At 60.1% G+C, this 15,422-nt stretch overlaps 5 protein-coding genes across 5 annotated transcripts; 3 read left to right on the top strand and 2 right to left on the bottom strand.

Annotated features, from left to right (window-relative positions):
- Nucleotides 1-323: 323 nt before the first annotated feature.
- On the bottom strand, nucleotides 324-2,831 carry ACO1O0_005860 (uncharacterized protein; the record flags this gene model as incomplete). The annotated part of the gene is made up of 1 exon (XM_083195267.1): nucleotides 324-2,831. The coding sequence occupies one exon, from the start codon at nucleotides 2,829-2,831 to the stop codon at nucleotides 324-326; it is 2,508 nt and encodes an 835-aa protein (XP_083048283.1).
- Nucleotides 2,832-5,747: 2,916 nt separating this feature from the next.
- ACO1O0_005859 (GMC family oxidoreductase) lies at nucleotides 5,748-7,382 on the bottom strand (the record flags this gene model as incomplete). Its single annotated transcript, XM_083195266.1, has 1 exon — nucleotides 5,748-7,382. One exon carries the CDS (start codon nucleotides 7,380-7,382, stop codon nucleotides 5,748-5,750), a length of 1,635 nt encoding a protein of 544 aa, XP_083048282.1.
- Nucleotides 7,383-8,799: 1,417 nt separating this feature from the next.
- ACO1O0_005858 (aldehyde dehydrogenase domain-containing protein) lies at nucleotides 8,800-10,329 on the top strand (the record flags this gene model as incomplete). Its single annotated transcript, XM_083195265.1, has 1 exon — nucleotides 8,800-10,329. The coding sequence occupies one exon, from the start codon at nucleotides 8,800-8,802 to the stop codon at nucleotides 10,327-10,329; it is 1,530 nt and encodes a 509-aa protein (XP_083048281.1).
- Nucleotides 10,330-10,769: 440 nt separating this feature from the next.
- Nucleotides 10,770-12,317, top strand: faeB-1 (the tannase; the record flags this gene model as incomplete). The annotated part of the gene is made up of 1 exon (XM_083195264.1): nucleotides 10,770-12,317. The coding sequence occupies one exon, from the start codon at nucleotides 10,770-10,772 to the stop codon at nucleotides 12,315-12,317; it is 1,548 nt and encodes a 515-aa protein (XP_083048280.1).
- A 2,615-nt stretch (nucleotides 12,318-14,932) lies between these two features.
- Nucleotides 14,933-15,343, top strand: ACO1O0_005856 (uncharacterized protein; the record flags this gene model as incomplete). Its single annotated transcript, XM_083195263.1, has 3 exons — nucleotides 14,933-15,095; nucleotides 15,152-15,237; nucleotides 15,302-15,343. The coding sequence occupies 3 exons, from the start codon at nucleotides 14,933-14,935 to the stop codon at nucleotides 15,341-15,343; spliced, it is 291 nt and encodes a 96-aa protein (XP_083048279.1).
- Between the last annotated feature and the right edge of the window lie 79 nt (nucleotides 15,344-15,422).

Genomic DNA, 15,422 nt, shown 5'->3' with positions numbered 1-15,422 from the left:
CTGCTCTTATCGTATCTAAACTATGTCTCGGATGGATGGCAAATAAAATCGCTCTGCTTTATTGTCCGCTCCGATGGCGATCGGTGCGGACACTGCAACTATGCTTTCAAAACATGCAAAAATAAATTCCTCCTCATGCTGTCATACAATCACCCTTTGATGGGGGCTGTAGCCACACATGTCCATTACGACGGGCGCCAGACTCCAAACGCCCCCCTCCCCATAGGGAATCTACCCAGTGTGACCTTTCTCAGCAGTAGTAGCATATCTCCCCCATCGTGCGCTTTTACCATCCAGGTTCAATGTTTGCTGGGAAAAGCCCCTCAAACAGAGTATCCCATCATCGACTTATCGGGGAAGAGAATAATGTTGGATAACCTCACTACCTCGGCCTCGGCGCGGGAACTCGACGACGCGCTGGACACGCTCTTGGTCTCGTCGGCGGCGTCAGCCTTGCTCTTGGCGTTGGTCTTGGTCTTGGCCTTGTCCTTTTCTTTGTCCCCAGGGGGAGTGGCCGACCGCGTGCCAGACACCTCCCACGGCGCCAGGCCCATGGCCTGCAGGCCCGCGGGGCCGCCCACCTCAGCAATGTCCTTCTCGCCGGGCATCGTGGCCGGGTCCTCGACGAGCATGCCGCGGCCGCTCGAGTCAAAGTCCGGGCCCGGGTGGCCGCGCTGGAAGGACTTGCGCTGGCGCGCCAGGTACAGCGCGTTGGTCTGGGTCAGGGGCGCGGCGGGGATGTAGACGAGCATGCTGACGGGCTCCTGGTTGCGGTGGGGCGTCTGGAGGCCCGGGTTGCTGGAGGAGATGTGGTAGGGCAGGTCCGGGTGCCAGAGGATGTAGTCGCCAGGCTGGAGGGTGGGCAGGGTGATCATGCTGCCGCGGAGGTGCAGGTGCGGGTGCCAGCGCTCGGTGATGCGCTGGGCGTGGCCGGGGACGGCGCCGTGGATGATGGTGTCCGGGTTGCGCTCGAGGTGCCAGTTGGACGGGTCCAGGTAGGCCTCCCACTCCGGGCCGGAGCGGACGTTGGGGGCGGGCGTCTTGGGGCTGAAGAAGGGCCGAAGGAGGTAGTAGGCGGTGGCGAGCTTGGGCGAGGGCAGCAGGCGGATCATGCCGGGCTCAATGGTGGAGAGGGCTAGGACGCCCTGGAACATGCGGAAGATGGTGCAGGCGCCATAGCCGTTGTACAGATCCATGGTGGAGGAGACGCGGCTGGCGCACTCCCAGGGGTCGTGCGACTCCCAGTCGCCGTGGAAGACGCGCGAGTAGGTGCCCGCGTGGCCGTAGCCGTCGGGCTCCCAGCGCTCGAGCGAGCCGTTGTCAACCTGGGCAATGATGCCGGCCGAGGACTGTAGCGCGTTGATCCAGTCGTCGGCTGATTGCGGGGGGGACTGGTGGTGCTCGAGGGACTCGGATATCTCACCCGTGTCGGCGCCGCCTCCGTTACTGGTACCGTTGGTGGCGGCGTGGTCGACGGGGTTGGGGATGCGCGGCTCGCTGTTGGCGCCGTGTATGCGGATACGGTCGACATAAGCGATGGGCAGACGCGTGGCAAGGCGGTCGTCGGGTGTGGTCTCCCAGAGGCCCATCATGAAGCGCTGGGTGCGCAGGACGGACGGATGGGCTCGGGAGCGGACCTGAGCGGGCGTCCAGTAGTAGTCGTAGCAGGTGGGATCCTGCTTGAGGGGCGTGGGGTTGTTGATGCGTCTCGAGTCGAGGTAGTCGACGGTGGCCTTGACCATGTCGTCAGCGTCCGTCTTGGGAACGGCGCGGCGCACAACCCCGACTCCGTAACGGCGCAGGTCGCGGCCGAAGCGCGTGGCCTGGGCGGGATTATCCATGTCGGCAAACTCGATTGAGGGGATCAGATGGGGGCCCAGACCCTCAATGTGGTCCATCTCGTCGCGCAGGGCACGGATGAGGCGGGCCCACGAGGCCTCGAGGGCAGCTTCATGGCCGGCAATGAGGTTGCGCTTGATGCGGGTGAAGCGCGAGGGGAGGGGGACGGGATCCGGGCCCCAGAAGGTGAGGACGGGGGCATCGTTGTCGACGGCCATGGCGTCTGGGTGCGGCTGCTGCTGCTGCTGCTTCCAGGAAGAAGTGCGATGTAGAGACTTGTCGCCCGAGACGGAGGCAGTGGTGGCGGATGCGGCCGAGGACGAGGAGGCGGAGCGGGTGAAGTAGCTGTGGGCGTGGGGATCGCTGGGGTCGCTGCTGGACTCGTCGGATCGCGAGGAGGCGGTCGGAGGCGTGGTGGTGGCCGAGGATGCGGCAGAGGTGGCTGGCGTGGGCAGAGACTGAGGCAGCTGCTGAGGGGATGACGATGACAGCGGCGGTAGCAATGACGACGACGACGACGACGACGGCGCGCCCGTCGCCGAGGCGTGGGCTGAGGACGGAGGAAGACGGCGAGTATTAATGGGCGGCGAGTGGATGGGGGACCTGGTGGATGCGGGGGTGGAGCTGGCATTGGCATTGGCATGGGCATTAGCATAGTAGCTGGAATTGGATGACGCCCGAGTGGTGGCTCCTCCCTGGACCCTGCTGGAGGGGGCGCCGGGAAGCCCACTGGACTGGATGCTGGACATGCTGGAGGGGCGCTGGCCCTGCCTGGCCTTGGTGATGCGCCCGCCCTGCGTGAGCCGGAGGGCTGCTCCAGCTCCAGCGGCTGCTGGCTTGTGGTCCTTCTGGTCCTTGTGGTCCCTGGTGCTCTGTGACGCCCTCCCGCTGCCAGACGCCAGCCCCCGAGCCCGCTCCAGCATGGCCGGGTTCGCTGTCGTCAGCCGTGGTCGTGACGACGCCGTCGGTGGCTGCTCCTCTTGGTCCGCCATGGTTCTGGCCTCCCTTCCTTCAGTCGGTTCTGTTGTCGAGAGCGTCCACAAGGTCGATTGGCCGGCGGGGACTCAGCGGCGAGGGGCCGAGTTGGAGGTGGTGAAGGTGGTTGATGGTGCCCGTGACTGCGCGACGACGGCTTCTCTTCATGACCGACCCCCTTTTTCTGCCCGTGTGTGCCGTCTCTTCCACTCTCTTTCTCCTTTTTTTCCCTTCCTCTCTCTCTTTCTGCTTCTGGCTCCCCGTTATCTTGCGTCAATGGCACACTGGGGAGATCGGCGCATGCACGGAGCCACATGCGCAGCTGGGTAGAAACAAGTCCAGTCGGGTCAAAACCAGGGCCAGAATAGAAACAGTCTACTGTGTGCTGGGTGAGGCGCCAGGCTCGCAAGTATATGTACCAAGTACGGAGGACAGTACAGCCAACACTCTGCACGCTGCACGGGAGCAGAATCTGCCACAGCAAGAGACGGGGAAAATACGCGGTTAAAGAGGAAAGGACGCTGGGCTCCGTTCCGCTCAGTTCGGAGGACATGGAGCCATGGCCATGGCCCACGCGAGCCCACGACGAGAGATTGAAACGACCGTGGCGCTGTCCCGGACCGAAGGCCAAATCAACCTGGGGACCCATCATCCCCATCCAGCGCGCCCCGTCCAGCGCCCCATCCAGCGCCCCATCCAGAGCCCCTGTCCCGAAAACCCCAGGAGCGTCGGGAATGCCATGTCATGCCATGCCATGCCTGCTGGGCAATGCTGGCCTCCTGCTGGTCGAGGCCAGCTCGAATCCCTTACGCCAGCAGAGTCGACTGGTCGGCGAGGTCCAGACTCCACGCTCCACGATGTGCTGGTGACCCCCCCAAAAAAACACTTCTCTGGGGACAGCCTCTGGAGCACCCCTGTCCACCCGCACCAGTCCGTGTTTCGGGCCTCAACTCCGTCCCAAGTGGCTCTCGGTGCCTTGCCCTCCGCCCCGAAGTCCCGGGGGGTTCTCCACACCCGAACTCTGGCCCTGTCATTCGTCCGTCCCTCCCATCAGATGCCCATGGGCTCTTCTGCCCGTTGGGCCGCCAATAGTCAGTCCCTGGTTCCTCCAAATAATACACCAAGTGCTGGGCCAAGTCGGATAATGTACGGATACGGATCCTCACCAACAACCCAAGTGGCGACAATCAAAATCCAACTCGCCATTTTTGTTACCTCTGACACCTCGAGATTGGTACAGACGCCCCGTCCGCCGCCCATTAGCACCTACCTGCACTTCGGTAGAAATCACCTATCGCGGTTAGCTGTCCCGGCTGGCTGGATTCGCTGGATTTGCGCTTGCGTCCTGCCGTCGAGCCGGTTTCCATATCATGCCACTGTCATACGGGTACAAGTAGTACCTACTAGGTAGTACTATTAAGATTTACGTACGTACGAACTTGGGTAATACTATGTGGCTCTGTGATAGTGCCAGTTGCCATGTGTGGCGCCATCATCTACCATGTATCGGAGCCACCGGCTTCATCGCCAATATATCATCCCGTGACTGGCGGCTACCCTACACCTCAACTCCAGATCACGATGCTGCATTTGATGCTACAATCCAGTAGCTGGGTATACCGTAATTACACGGATAATAGCCAAAAGGGTAGATCAACTGCTCTCGGGCTTAATATCGAGATCTCGAAGTCACAGCGCATCAATCTGTGACCAGCTGACGTGACGTTCGTGACAAGTTGAATGATGAGATTCACTAACATGAATCCAGCAATATAGAATCAAGGTTAATTCGATGGGAAATTCACCTTCCGCATCCCCACAGCACCGGCTAATGAGACACACGACATATTCCCCATGCTATTGCATGCCCCAGCTATCCCGAAACACGTCCCGAATAACCCCAATGCCACCTCCGCCGATGCTCAAACCCATTACCCATCTGCCGAAAAGTATGGGGTTTCTGCCTCCTGGTCGGCCCCCGGCCGATCTCTGCTTCGGGTCCGGAGAACCAGGGGAGACTCTGTGAGAGAGATGGTTTTGTTACTGCCTGAAACTGCTTCTCCGGGATTGTTTGGGGGCCTCCTTGCTGGGCTGAGCCGGATCTGGAAGCATGATATAAAAATGCTACGTTACACGCGCGGCGCGCCCCTCCCTCCCCATCGTGTTTTAATATAAATCCTTGGCCCTCTTTTCCCTCCCCCGTCTTTTTTCCCCATCGGCCTCCTCCTGGACTGATCGATCTAGGAAAAAAAAAAGGATGACCGTGACGCGCCAAGCACGGAATGATTCCGGGGAGGCGAATTTTCCGTGCGTCGTCACGGCAAAAGGACACACAAACTGCATCAGTGCATCTCGTGTAGGTAATTACTGTAATTGAGCACATAATATGTAATATAGGCGCGGCGATTCCTCTGCCGTGATGATTTCTCCATCTGTGGATCGACAAAATGCGACAGTCCTTTTGACGAAACGCATCATCATAAAGCATGCGAAATATGCCAGGTGTGCCCATTATCCATAGTCCGTGCATCGGGTGCGATGATCCCCGGCGGATCATGAGCCACTTGTAATAAAATCTACACATGGTCGGTCTAGCCTGCGTGAGGTGAAATGGGTCCCCGGTGGCAGCAGATCAACGGTCCGACGAGGCGGCACTCCGTCCATTCGACACGTATCTGGTGGTCTGATGGTCTTTCATTGGCTCTAGTATTCTTCTTCTTGTTGATATCTTCTTCTTATCCAAAGTTCACATAGTACTCCAAAAATAGCCCGTAGGCTTTCCCAGCTCTTCCTAGTCATACATGTACGCCGAGTAGCATATGCCATCCAAAACATTCATAGGCCACGTTCGTGTGGCACCTCGGGACGAGTGTCCGATCCGATCCATAACTCTCTTCCCCTTTGCCCATTGAGCAGTGCCCTGGCACACTGTTTTACAGCCTGGGCTTGTTGTCGGGCTTCCATCCCTCCTCCATGGCGATGAGCTCGGCGGCGCGCTCGCCAACGGCCAGCACCGTCACCATGGGGTTGATGGACGGCATGTCCGGGAAGACGCCCGCGTCGGCGATGCGCAGCTTGCCGATGCCGCGCACCTTGAGCTTGGCGTCCACGACGGCCTTGGGGTCGCGCGCCACGTCGCCCATCTTGGTCGTGCCGGCCGGGTGGTAGACGGTGTGCGCCACGCGGCGGGCGTACTCGCTAATGTCCTCATCGCTCTGGACGCGGGGGCCGGGGGCAACCTCCTCCTTGAGCCAGTCCTTGAAGGGGCTCTGCTCGGCAATCTTGCGGGCGGCCTTGATGCCCGCGACGAAGGTGGCGGCGTCGTAGCCCTCGGGGTCGGTGAAGTAGCGGAAGTCCAGGGCGGGCTTGACGTTGGGGTCCGCAGAGGTCAGGTAGATGCGGCCGCGGGAGCGGGGGCGCGGGATGTTGGGCGTCATGCAGAAGGCGTAGCGCTCACGGATCTCCGGGTAGCCCAGGCGACCCGTGTTGAGGGTGAAGGGAATCTGGTAGCAGTGCATCATGATGTCGGCAGCGTCGCCGTCGGTGCCGGCAGCGTTGAAGCCCTCGCGGCGCAGGAAGACACCGGCGTCCGAGTCCATGGTGGTCTGGTTCTCGGGCACGGGCTTGTTGAGCTCCCACATGATGATGGTCTCCGGGTGGTCGAGCAGGTTCTCGCCGACACCGGGGATGTCCTTGACGACGGGGATGCCGAGCTCCTCAAGCTGAGCACGGGGGCCGACACCCGAGTGGAGCAGCAGACGGGGGGTGTCGACGGCGCCCGCGCAGAGGATGATCTCCTTGTTGGCGCGCAGGGTCAGCTTCTGGCCGTTCTTGAGGGTGACGTCGATGCCCGAGGCGACGTCGTTGTCGACGTGCAGCTTGGAGACGTGGGCCTCGGTGAGGATGGTGAGGTTGGGGCGGCGCTCCTCGCCCTTGAGGATGGGGTGGATGTAGGCGACCGAGGCGCTGCTGCGGTACCCATTGTCCGGGTTGTAGGAGACGGAGAAGAAGCCAACGCCCTGGTTGAGCTGGCCCTTGGAGGTGATCTCCCGGTTGAAGTCGGGGATGACAGGGATGTTGAGGGCTTCGGAGGCGGCCAAGACCCAGTCCTTGCACAGCTGGTTGCGGTGGCGGGCGTGGACGGGCTGGATGGTGTTGCGCAGGTTGTCGACGTGGCGCATGACCGTGTCAAAGTCCCAGCCTGTGCAGCCCTGGGCGACCCAGCGGTCCATGTCATGGCGGAAGGGGCGGAAGGAGATGAGGGTGTTGTGCGAGGAGCAGCCGCCGAGGACCTTTGCGCGCGAGTGGCGGATGTGGCTGTTACCCATGGGCTGCTCGGTGGTGCCGTAGTCGTAGTCGAGGTCGCCGCCCAGCAGGGTCAGCCACTGGCGGAGGTCGAGGACGTTGCTGAGATCGAGGTCGGACGGGCCGCCCTCGATGACCAGCACGCGGCGCTCAGGCAGGTAGCTGGACAGGCGCGAGGCGATGACGCAGCCGGCCGTGCCACCGCCGACAATGATGTAGTCGAAGGCATTGGCCGCGGAGGGAGGGAGGGTCTGGGTCGACATTTTCGGGGGATGTGCAAATGAACTGGGATTCAATTGAGCAGTGTGTTTCGGCGTGTTGAAGCCGGTGATGATGGACCGGGCGGTGAGGACAGGTCTGGAGAGTGGTGTTGACGGCGATAAGAGAGTTGTTGACCGCCGATAAGGGTGGCTGGACGACGGAGGGATGATTGGGTTGGAGGAAGGATGGAGGGGCAGGCGGAAAGATGCAGAGGGCACGCAATAATAAATGAAGGATTTCGGGATAGAGTTTGCGCCCTGATGATGGTCTTTTCAAGGTGGAGAAATCGGAAGCAAAGGCAGAGAAAAGTGCTCACTGTCGAACGATGTGTCAAGGTGATGCTTGGGTAGTCGTCTCACCGATAGGATCGCATCTCCTGCAGCACCACTAAGTGTCGGAGGCTGGCGGGGATGGGCCCATGGTGACGACGTTGGGAGGAGGAGCCCCTCCAGCCGCTGGCACTGTGTAGCCCCTTGCTTGGCGTGAGACGGTTTCGATGGCGGTTGGTAAGGAATTCTGCATCGTCTTGGGTTGGATGCCCGAGTAAGTTGGCCTACGCATCGCCCGGCGGCGGTGGTGTTGAGGAATTGAAGCCTCTGGTTGGACTGGCGGGCTTGCCGTGGTGCACGTGGCGCAAACCCCACCGCCTTCAAGCCCAGCAAACCTGAGTTGTGGTGACGATGTTCCAAGGCCTGCAACGTGCGCGAGTCAGCCACAGGGCAGTGTGCGCACTGTATTGCCCCTCCTCTGCCCTGGACTACTGGAGACGGACCAGCCGGCCACGCGGTGCGTGCGTCTCAACTGCCGGATCTGGACATTCGATACCGCCAAAATTTTCTAGATTGCGGGAAGCCGGATGTCCTGAGTCGCCTGGGCCAAGTATTGGTCGGTGCGTGAAGGGTCTGATTGTGTTTTTCAAATCTGCTTCGCCTCGGCTGGCTTGCGTTTGACGCTTGAGAGGTCCACTGTCATGATCGGATTCCTGAGTAACGAATGGAATGCAGAAACCGTTGGTTGGATAGTGGATGTGTGCTGGGATGAGACGGTGAGAGGTGCTGAAATGCAGCTAGCTAGGCGGCTGCACCGTGTCAACTGTGACGTAACGCGGGACAGGGACGGGACCCTCAACAGGCCAAGCCTCACCAACTAGACCTCTCCAGCCAGCTCAAGAAACACGGCGCGAGCATCACCAGGCGGTGGAAAATTTTGACGACTAGGTCTCCAGGATACGAAAAGGAACAATTGGCATCTGAGACTTTGTGGATGAGGCGCATAGCATTGCTTGTCCAGCCACTTCGACCACTTCGACGCCATTCACTCATTCCTCCTCCTTCATCACCGTCATCATCACTACCATCACCACCACGCCAACGCCTCCACCTCACCTCGCCGCTGGTGATAGCCGCCAGAGCCGCCGCCATGACCTTCACCTCCGAGATTCACACATTCCACTCCGGCGAGCCGCAGTCCGGGTCGTCCGATACCTCCTCTACATTCACCTCGGTCGACCCCAGCACGGGCAAGCCCCTCGCCACGATCTACACCACCACGCCCGCCCAGCTCGACGCCGCCATCGCGTCCGCCCACAGCGCCTTCAAGGAGTGGTCCCAGACCCCCGCGCCCCAGCGCTCAGCCATCCTCCTCCGGGCCGCGACCATCCTACGCGAGCGCAATGAAGACCTCGCCTTGACCGAGACGCTCGACACGGGCAAGGCCTGGAGCGAGACATCGACCGTCGACGTCGTCACGGGCGTGGACGTCCTCGAGTACTATGCCCACTATATCGCTGGCAGCGCGCCCGGCGACCACACGCGCCTGCGCTCAGACGCCTACGTCCTCACCCACCACGAGCCCCTCGGTGTCTGCGCTGGCATTGGCGCCTGGAACTACCCCATCCAGATCGCACTGTGGAAGTCGGCGCCCTGCCTGGCCGCCGGCAACTGCATGGTCTACAAGCCCAGCGAGGTCACGCCTCTGCACGCCAACACCCTCGCCCAGATCTACATTGAGGCCGGCGTGCCGGCGGGCGTGTTCAACGTCGTCTACGGCGATGGGCCCAGCTGTGGTGCGCCCCTCGTCGCCCACCCGGGTATCGCTAAGGTTAGCTTCACGGGCCAGGTTAGCACAGGCAGCAAGGTGGCCAGCGAGGCCGCTAAGGGTATGAAGGGTATTACCATGGAGCTCGGCGGCAAGAGCCCGCTCGTGGTCCTGCCCGACGCCGACGTCGACGAGGCGGCCGACGTGGCCATGGTGGCCAACTTCTTCTCCACGGGCCAGGTCTGCACCAACGGCACCCGCGTCTTTGTGCCGGATACCATGGTCTCGCGCGTCGAGCAGGCGCTGGTGAAGCGGTGCCGGGAGGGCATCCGCATGGGCATGCCCCGGGACGAGAAGACCAACTTTGGACCCATGGTGAGCGCAGCGCAGCGCGACAAGGTCGACATGTACATCCGCCACGGCAAGGAGGTTGACGGGGCGAGGGTGGTCTACGACGGCGCCGTGGATGCGCAGAGCCAGAAGCCCTCTACGGACGGGTTCTGGGTGGCGCCCGTCATCTTCTCTGACTGCAAGGACGACATGCGCGTGGCCCGCGAGGAGATCTTCGGCCCTGTCATGTGCATCCTGCCGTACTCGACGGCGAACAAGGAGCAGGGCGAGTGGCTGCCTGAGGTGATCCGCAGGGCTAACGACACGGCTATGGGCCTGGCTGCGGGCGTCGTCTCGTCGGACATTGGCCTTGCGCAGGATGTGGTCCGGCAGCTCGAGGCCGGGATCACGTGGATCAACACCTGGGGTGAGTCACCGGCCGAGATGCCTGTGGGTGGGTGGAAGATGAGCGGCGTTGGAGTGGAGAACGGGCCCGAGGGCATCCGGGCCTACATGCGCACCAAGAGCACCCTTGTGCAGCTGGGATCGGGGGCTTGCAAGGGCGTATTTTCCAAGCTGTAATTGATTTAATAGCAATTGAGCGTATGTGTATTTGTGCCTGTTCCTACTTGGGGGGAATAAGGGAGGGGTGGCCGAATCTGAGTCCACCGAAGTACCCCCGTTTTTGCGTCTTTTCGGTGTGACTACAGCAGTTCGGCAGGGGCGCAGCCTTGCCTGCTCTAACTACGGAGTATGGCAGAACCTAGTGCTGTACTACTCAATATATGTATGCTGACCTCATTGTGTCAGCGTCCGTGTCGGGTAGACCCTGTCAGTATGGACCAACATCGCTTCCATCAAGGATCTGATGCGAGACGCTTCTCGCCGTGTTGCTCATCATTAATGGACTTCGTTCGTCTACGGGTATATTAACCCGTATAGACTCGCTAGTCCATCCAGTACTCCGTATCCTCTCTCCCAGTCCTCACAACAATACCCTCTGAGAGATGAAGCCCTCCACAATGTCTACCCTTGGGATCATGCCCATTGTCCAGGGAGTTCTGGCCGAGGTCGACCTGACAGCAAAATGCGCCGACCTCGTCAACAGCCTCAATCTCCCCGATACCACTGTTTGGTTCTCCCAGTCCATCCCGGCAAACACCAATGTCTCGCTCCCAGAAAACCATCCGACATGCGCGATACCTTCCCAGCCAGTCAGCGTGGATCTCTGCCGGGTATCAATGCTCACCACCACGTCGCCGACGAGCAACATCAGTCTCGAGGCCTGGCTACCGCTGGAATGGAACGGCCGCTTTCTTGGCACTGGCAACGGCGGTCTTGACGGCTGCATCCGGTACGGCGAGATTGCCTACGGCGTATCCCAGGGGTTCGCGACCTTTGGCACCAACAACGGCCACAACGGGACCTCGGGGGAGCCGCTGTACCAGAACCCCGGCGCTGTGGAGGATTTCGCCTACCGCTCCCTCCATCTGGGCACGGCTCTCGGGAAGCAGGTCACCGAGGCCTTCTATGGCAAGAAGCATAGCAAATCTTATTTCATGGGCTGCTCCTCGGGAGGGCGACAGGGGTTCAAGGAGGCCCAGGACTTTCCCGGCGACTTTGACGGGATTGTGGCTGGGGCTCCGGGGTTTGCGGTCAACGACTTGTTCTCGTGGATGGGGAGCTTCTACCCCATCTCGGGGACGCCGGGATCGCCGACGTTTGTGGAGCGAGAGCAGTGGGCGTCGGTCTTGGAAGATGTGCTGGCGCAGTGTGATGGTCTGGATGGAGTGGTCGACGGCCTCATTGAGGATCCCGACCTCTGCCAGTACAGGCCCGAGGCTCTGCTCTGCAGTGCCACCGACCCCAAGCCCAACTGCCTGACAGGAGCACAGGCCCAGACGGTCAGGGCAGCCTTCTCTGACCTGCACGGCAAAGACGGCATCCTCGTCTATCCACGCCTGCAGCCCGGTGGAAATCCAGCTGTTTTCATGACGGGGAACCCGTTTCCATACACGGTCGAATGGTTCCGCTATGTGGTCTACAGCGACCCCTCCTGGGATCCAGCTACTCTTGGCCCGGACGACTACGCCGCTGCCACAGAGCTGAACCCGTTCAATATACAGACGTGGGAGGGAGACCTGTCAGAGGTGCGAGACCAAGGCACCAAGGTGCTGCACTACCACGGCCTCGAGGACCCCGTCATCAGCAACGACAACTCGCAGCGGTACTACAACCATGTTGCGCGGACCATGGGGCTGACCTACGCCGAGATGGACGACTTCTACCGGTACTTTCGCATCTCGGGGATGAGCCACTGCTACAAGGGCAACGGGGCGTGGCGTATTGGTAACGGGTTCCCGGATTCCGCTGCCGGGTACGAGCCGGAGAAGAACGTCCTCTGGGCTATTGTGAAATGGGTCGAGGAGGGTATTGCGCCAGAGCATATCGAGGGGACGAGCGACGAGGCCCACGGAAGCTTCTCGAGGAGACACTGCAAGTATCCGCTTCGTGGGAGATACACGGGATCGGGGGGTGCGAAGGACCCGGACAGCTGGGAGTGCGTTTGAAGGGGCGGTACATGGGAGGTGGTGTAATAGGTGAGTGATGGTATAGACTCACATAAACGGAAATTCTGCCATCACTTGAACGTCTTGGCGATTGAGGTGATTGAGGTGATTGAGTTGTCATCGTCATCATTCCTTGGAGTTACCATGAGCCAGGGTGTCGGGGGGAGGAGGTGGGAGGAGGTGGCTTTCCCAGTTGCCAACTCTACGTCCAGAGCTTGTCTTGGCCATTGCCCGCGAGACATCGATCGCCTATTCGTATCCGTGATTTGATGGTGACATTGGCTCCCCGCCATCATTCCGCCTTGCTTTTGGTACCTGTCTCTAGAACTTGGGGCCCCCGAGGGTCCGGATTCCGGAGTCGCATCTCCGATCTGCCTCAGCTGAAGAAGGGGCCGAGCCAATATTTCTCCTGTTTTCGCCAAATGGGATTCCAGAATTGCGAATGGAGGATCCTTCGAAACCAATAATCATGCACACCCACGCCATGACTAACGGATGTGCCGATTGTCAATGTCTCTCCAGCACTTGCAAGTTGCGGGGCGATAAAACTTCGCCAGCGCTTCGCCCGTGCTCTGGGCCCCTAGCTGCATTTGCCCCAAGACATTGGGAGCTTCTGGATTCCGGATTGTCTCAGGATGTTCGATGCCACATAATAAGGTGGTTTTCTTGTCTCGGGTGCACAGTAGTAACACTACAACGGTCCTCGCACCACGGGATTGGGTGTCGCTGTTTGACCGGTTTGGCCTGTCCTACTCGAACATGTTTGCTTTCAAGATGCCCATGGCCAAAGCGCTCGAATGGTGGTCCGTGTGCCATCTTATATGATAGGCCTTTGGTCAAGTGTGATGCGTGTGCGTTTTACACGTTGTTTTGTCTCTGGCACGGATAACGATGGGTCAACTTGTCAAGCTGGCCCAGACTCCAAGTTAGTTAGCATTACTTGTACTAGCCGAGCTGAAGTCTCGATCGATGGCTGCACAGCCGCCACAACCCCAAGGCCCCACCGTCTTCCATCTTCTTTATTTTCCTTTTCTCCGCAGCTTTGACGCTACTTGTATGGCTAGACCCCATCTTGGCCCAATCAAGCCCAATATTGAATCCGGCTGCCCAGCCTGGTCGGGCGGCGGGTAATCCGGCTGTGTGACCTGCATAGCCCAGATTTCCCAAGGTGATATCCCGCCCAGGGATCCTCGACTGCTCTCCAACGGCCCAATGGGGCTGGCTATCAGCTGGTCAGCTTGGCAGACTCCCTTGTAAATTATCCTGCTGCTACCCGACAGCCCTGCGGGCATGATTGGCCGCGCAGCCCGGGCCGTCGATGGGGCCAAGACGGGGGCAACGCAGATCATGGGGATGGCTACGGGAATGGGGGATGATGGGAGAGAGAAGATAATACAAGTACGGAGTAGTATTATTCACCTTGCCACGGGGACCAAGAGACCCGGGCCAGATGCACCCCAACCGATAGTCCGCTGCAATGGTACGAATGCCGGGCTGTCTCAGCTCCGACACAGCCCTAGTTCCCCATCATCGGCAGCCACATGCTGTTCCTGCCTCCTCGTAATACTCCGTGCCGTGTTTGGCGCATGGGCTGAGGCTCACGCGCGTGGCCCGACTGACAGCTACATTCCGTGTGAGAGAGTCTAGCGGGGAGAGCTGAAGAGCAAAATGATACTGTGTAGTCTCGACTGCTCGTTTGACTTGGCCTAGAAGGATCGGGGCCGGGTCAGCAAAGGACCAACCGCGGGTGATCGGCCAGTCCAGATGCGCGGATGCAGGGCCATGCAGGCAAGAAGTCAGAATGAGATATCTAGGCGGCATCTACACATGTACTATGCACCAACGTGCGTACCCGTATTCTCCTCCCCTGCAACAAGGTCGGCAACTGGCGCCTCCGAGCAACCCTTGGCTGGCGGGATATGACTCTATTGGCCAGGCGGCAGTTGAGGAGCTCATCCGACTTGGACGCATATCCCCATCCAGAAAACGTGCCTTGCCACCCAGCCTCGTTTGGTAATGACCTGTGCATCCCCCCACCCGCATTAGCCATCATGATTACCCAGCTTGTGCTGGCTTCGACCAATAGTTGTGGCCTGTCGGCGTGTCTCTCCTGTCAAGCCAGGTCTGACCTCAGGTCGACTAGCCCCGTATAGCTCGCAGGCTAGCATCGTGGTGATGTGAACGTGGCGAAGCCACGGCAAGACAACAATGCAAAACGGCTCCGAAGAGGTGACCAACGCATAGTTCCGTTCCCCACACCCGTGAGGAGAACCTCTTCCTTGCACACGGGGAGGAGGGTGGCCAATGAAAGGGGCTGGAGTCATCGCACAGTTCAACGTCGTAGGAACGGGGGGTGTACCCGATGGCAAACTATTGAATTCGAAAGACGAGTTCCCATGCCATGGGGGGCTGAAGAGGGGAACGAGACCGAAGCTGGACTTGATCTGTTTGTCAGGCTGAAGCTACCATCTCTCGAGTATAAATATCCCCTCTACCTCCCTCCTCCAGAAATCGAAACTAACTCCTCATCAATAGTCTTCTCTCGACAACTCCAACAACTCTCAACTCAGCTCCCAGCTCTTCCAATACACCAAACCAACTCCCCAACCTTCAACATGAAGTTCCTCGCCGTCGCCGCTCTCTTTGTCGCCAGCGTCATCGCTGTGCCCACCGAGGAGGTTCGCACCAACTACGATCCCTGCACCAGCACCCTCTTCAGCAACGTTCTCTGCTGCGCTACCGACGCCCTCGGCATCATCGGCCTCGACTGCGAAGTCCGTAAGTAGAATCCCGCTCCGAAATGCCATGTTTCCCCATCTCATCCCGCTCTGCAGCCTCCGAGACTCCCCATGACGCCCGCCACTTTGCCGAGATCTGCGCCAGGACTGGCCAGCAGCCCAAGTGCTGCGTCCTCCCCGTGGTAAGAGAGAGACCTGCCTGCAAATATCCGGTATCTGGGACCAGAGTACTGACAGTCCGTGTAGCTCGACCAGGCCGTTCTCTGCGACAACCCCGTCGGCATCTAAGCGAGCCGCCCTACGGGCCTGGACCGAGTTTCCTCGCTCCCTACGCGCCCTACGTGGACTCTTCAGAGGGGCTCAGGTG

Source organism: Amphichorda felina, assembly GCF_050947745.1.
Source record: "Amphichorda felina strain 45539 chromosome Unknown scaffold_6, whole genome shotgun sequence".
Taxonomy (NCBI): Eukaryota; Fungi; Ascomycota; class Sordariomycetes; order Hypocreales; family Bionectriaceae; genus Amphichorda; species Amphichorda felina.
Note: the sequence above shows the minus strand (reverse complement) of the source record. Positions and strands in the feature narration are given on the sequence as shown.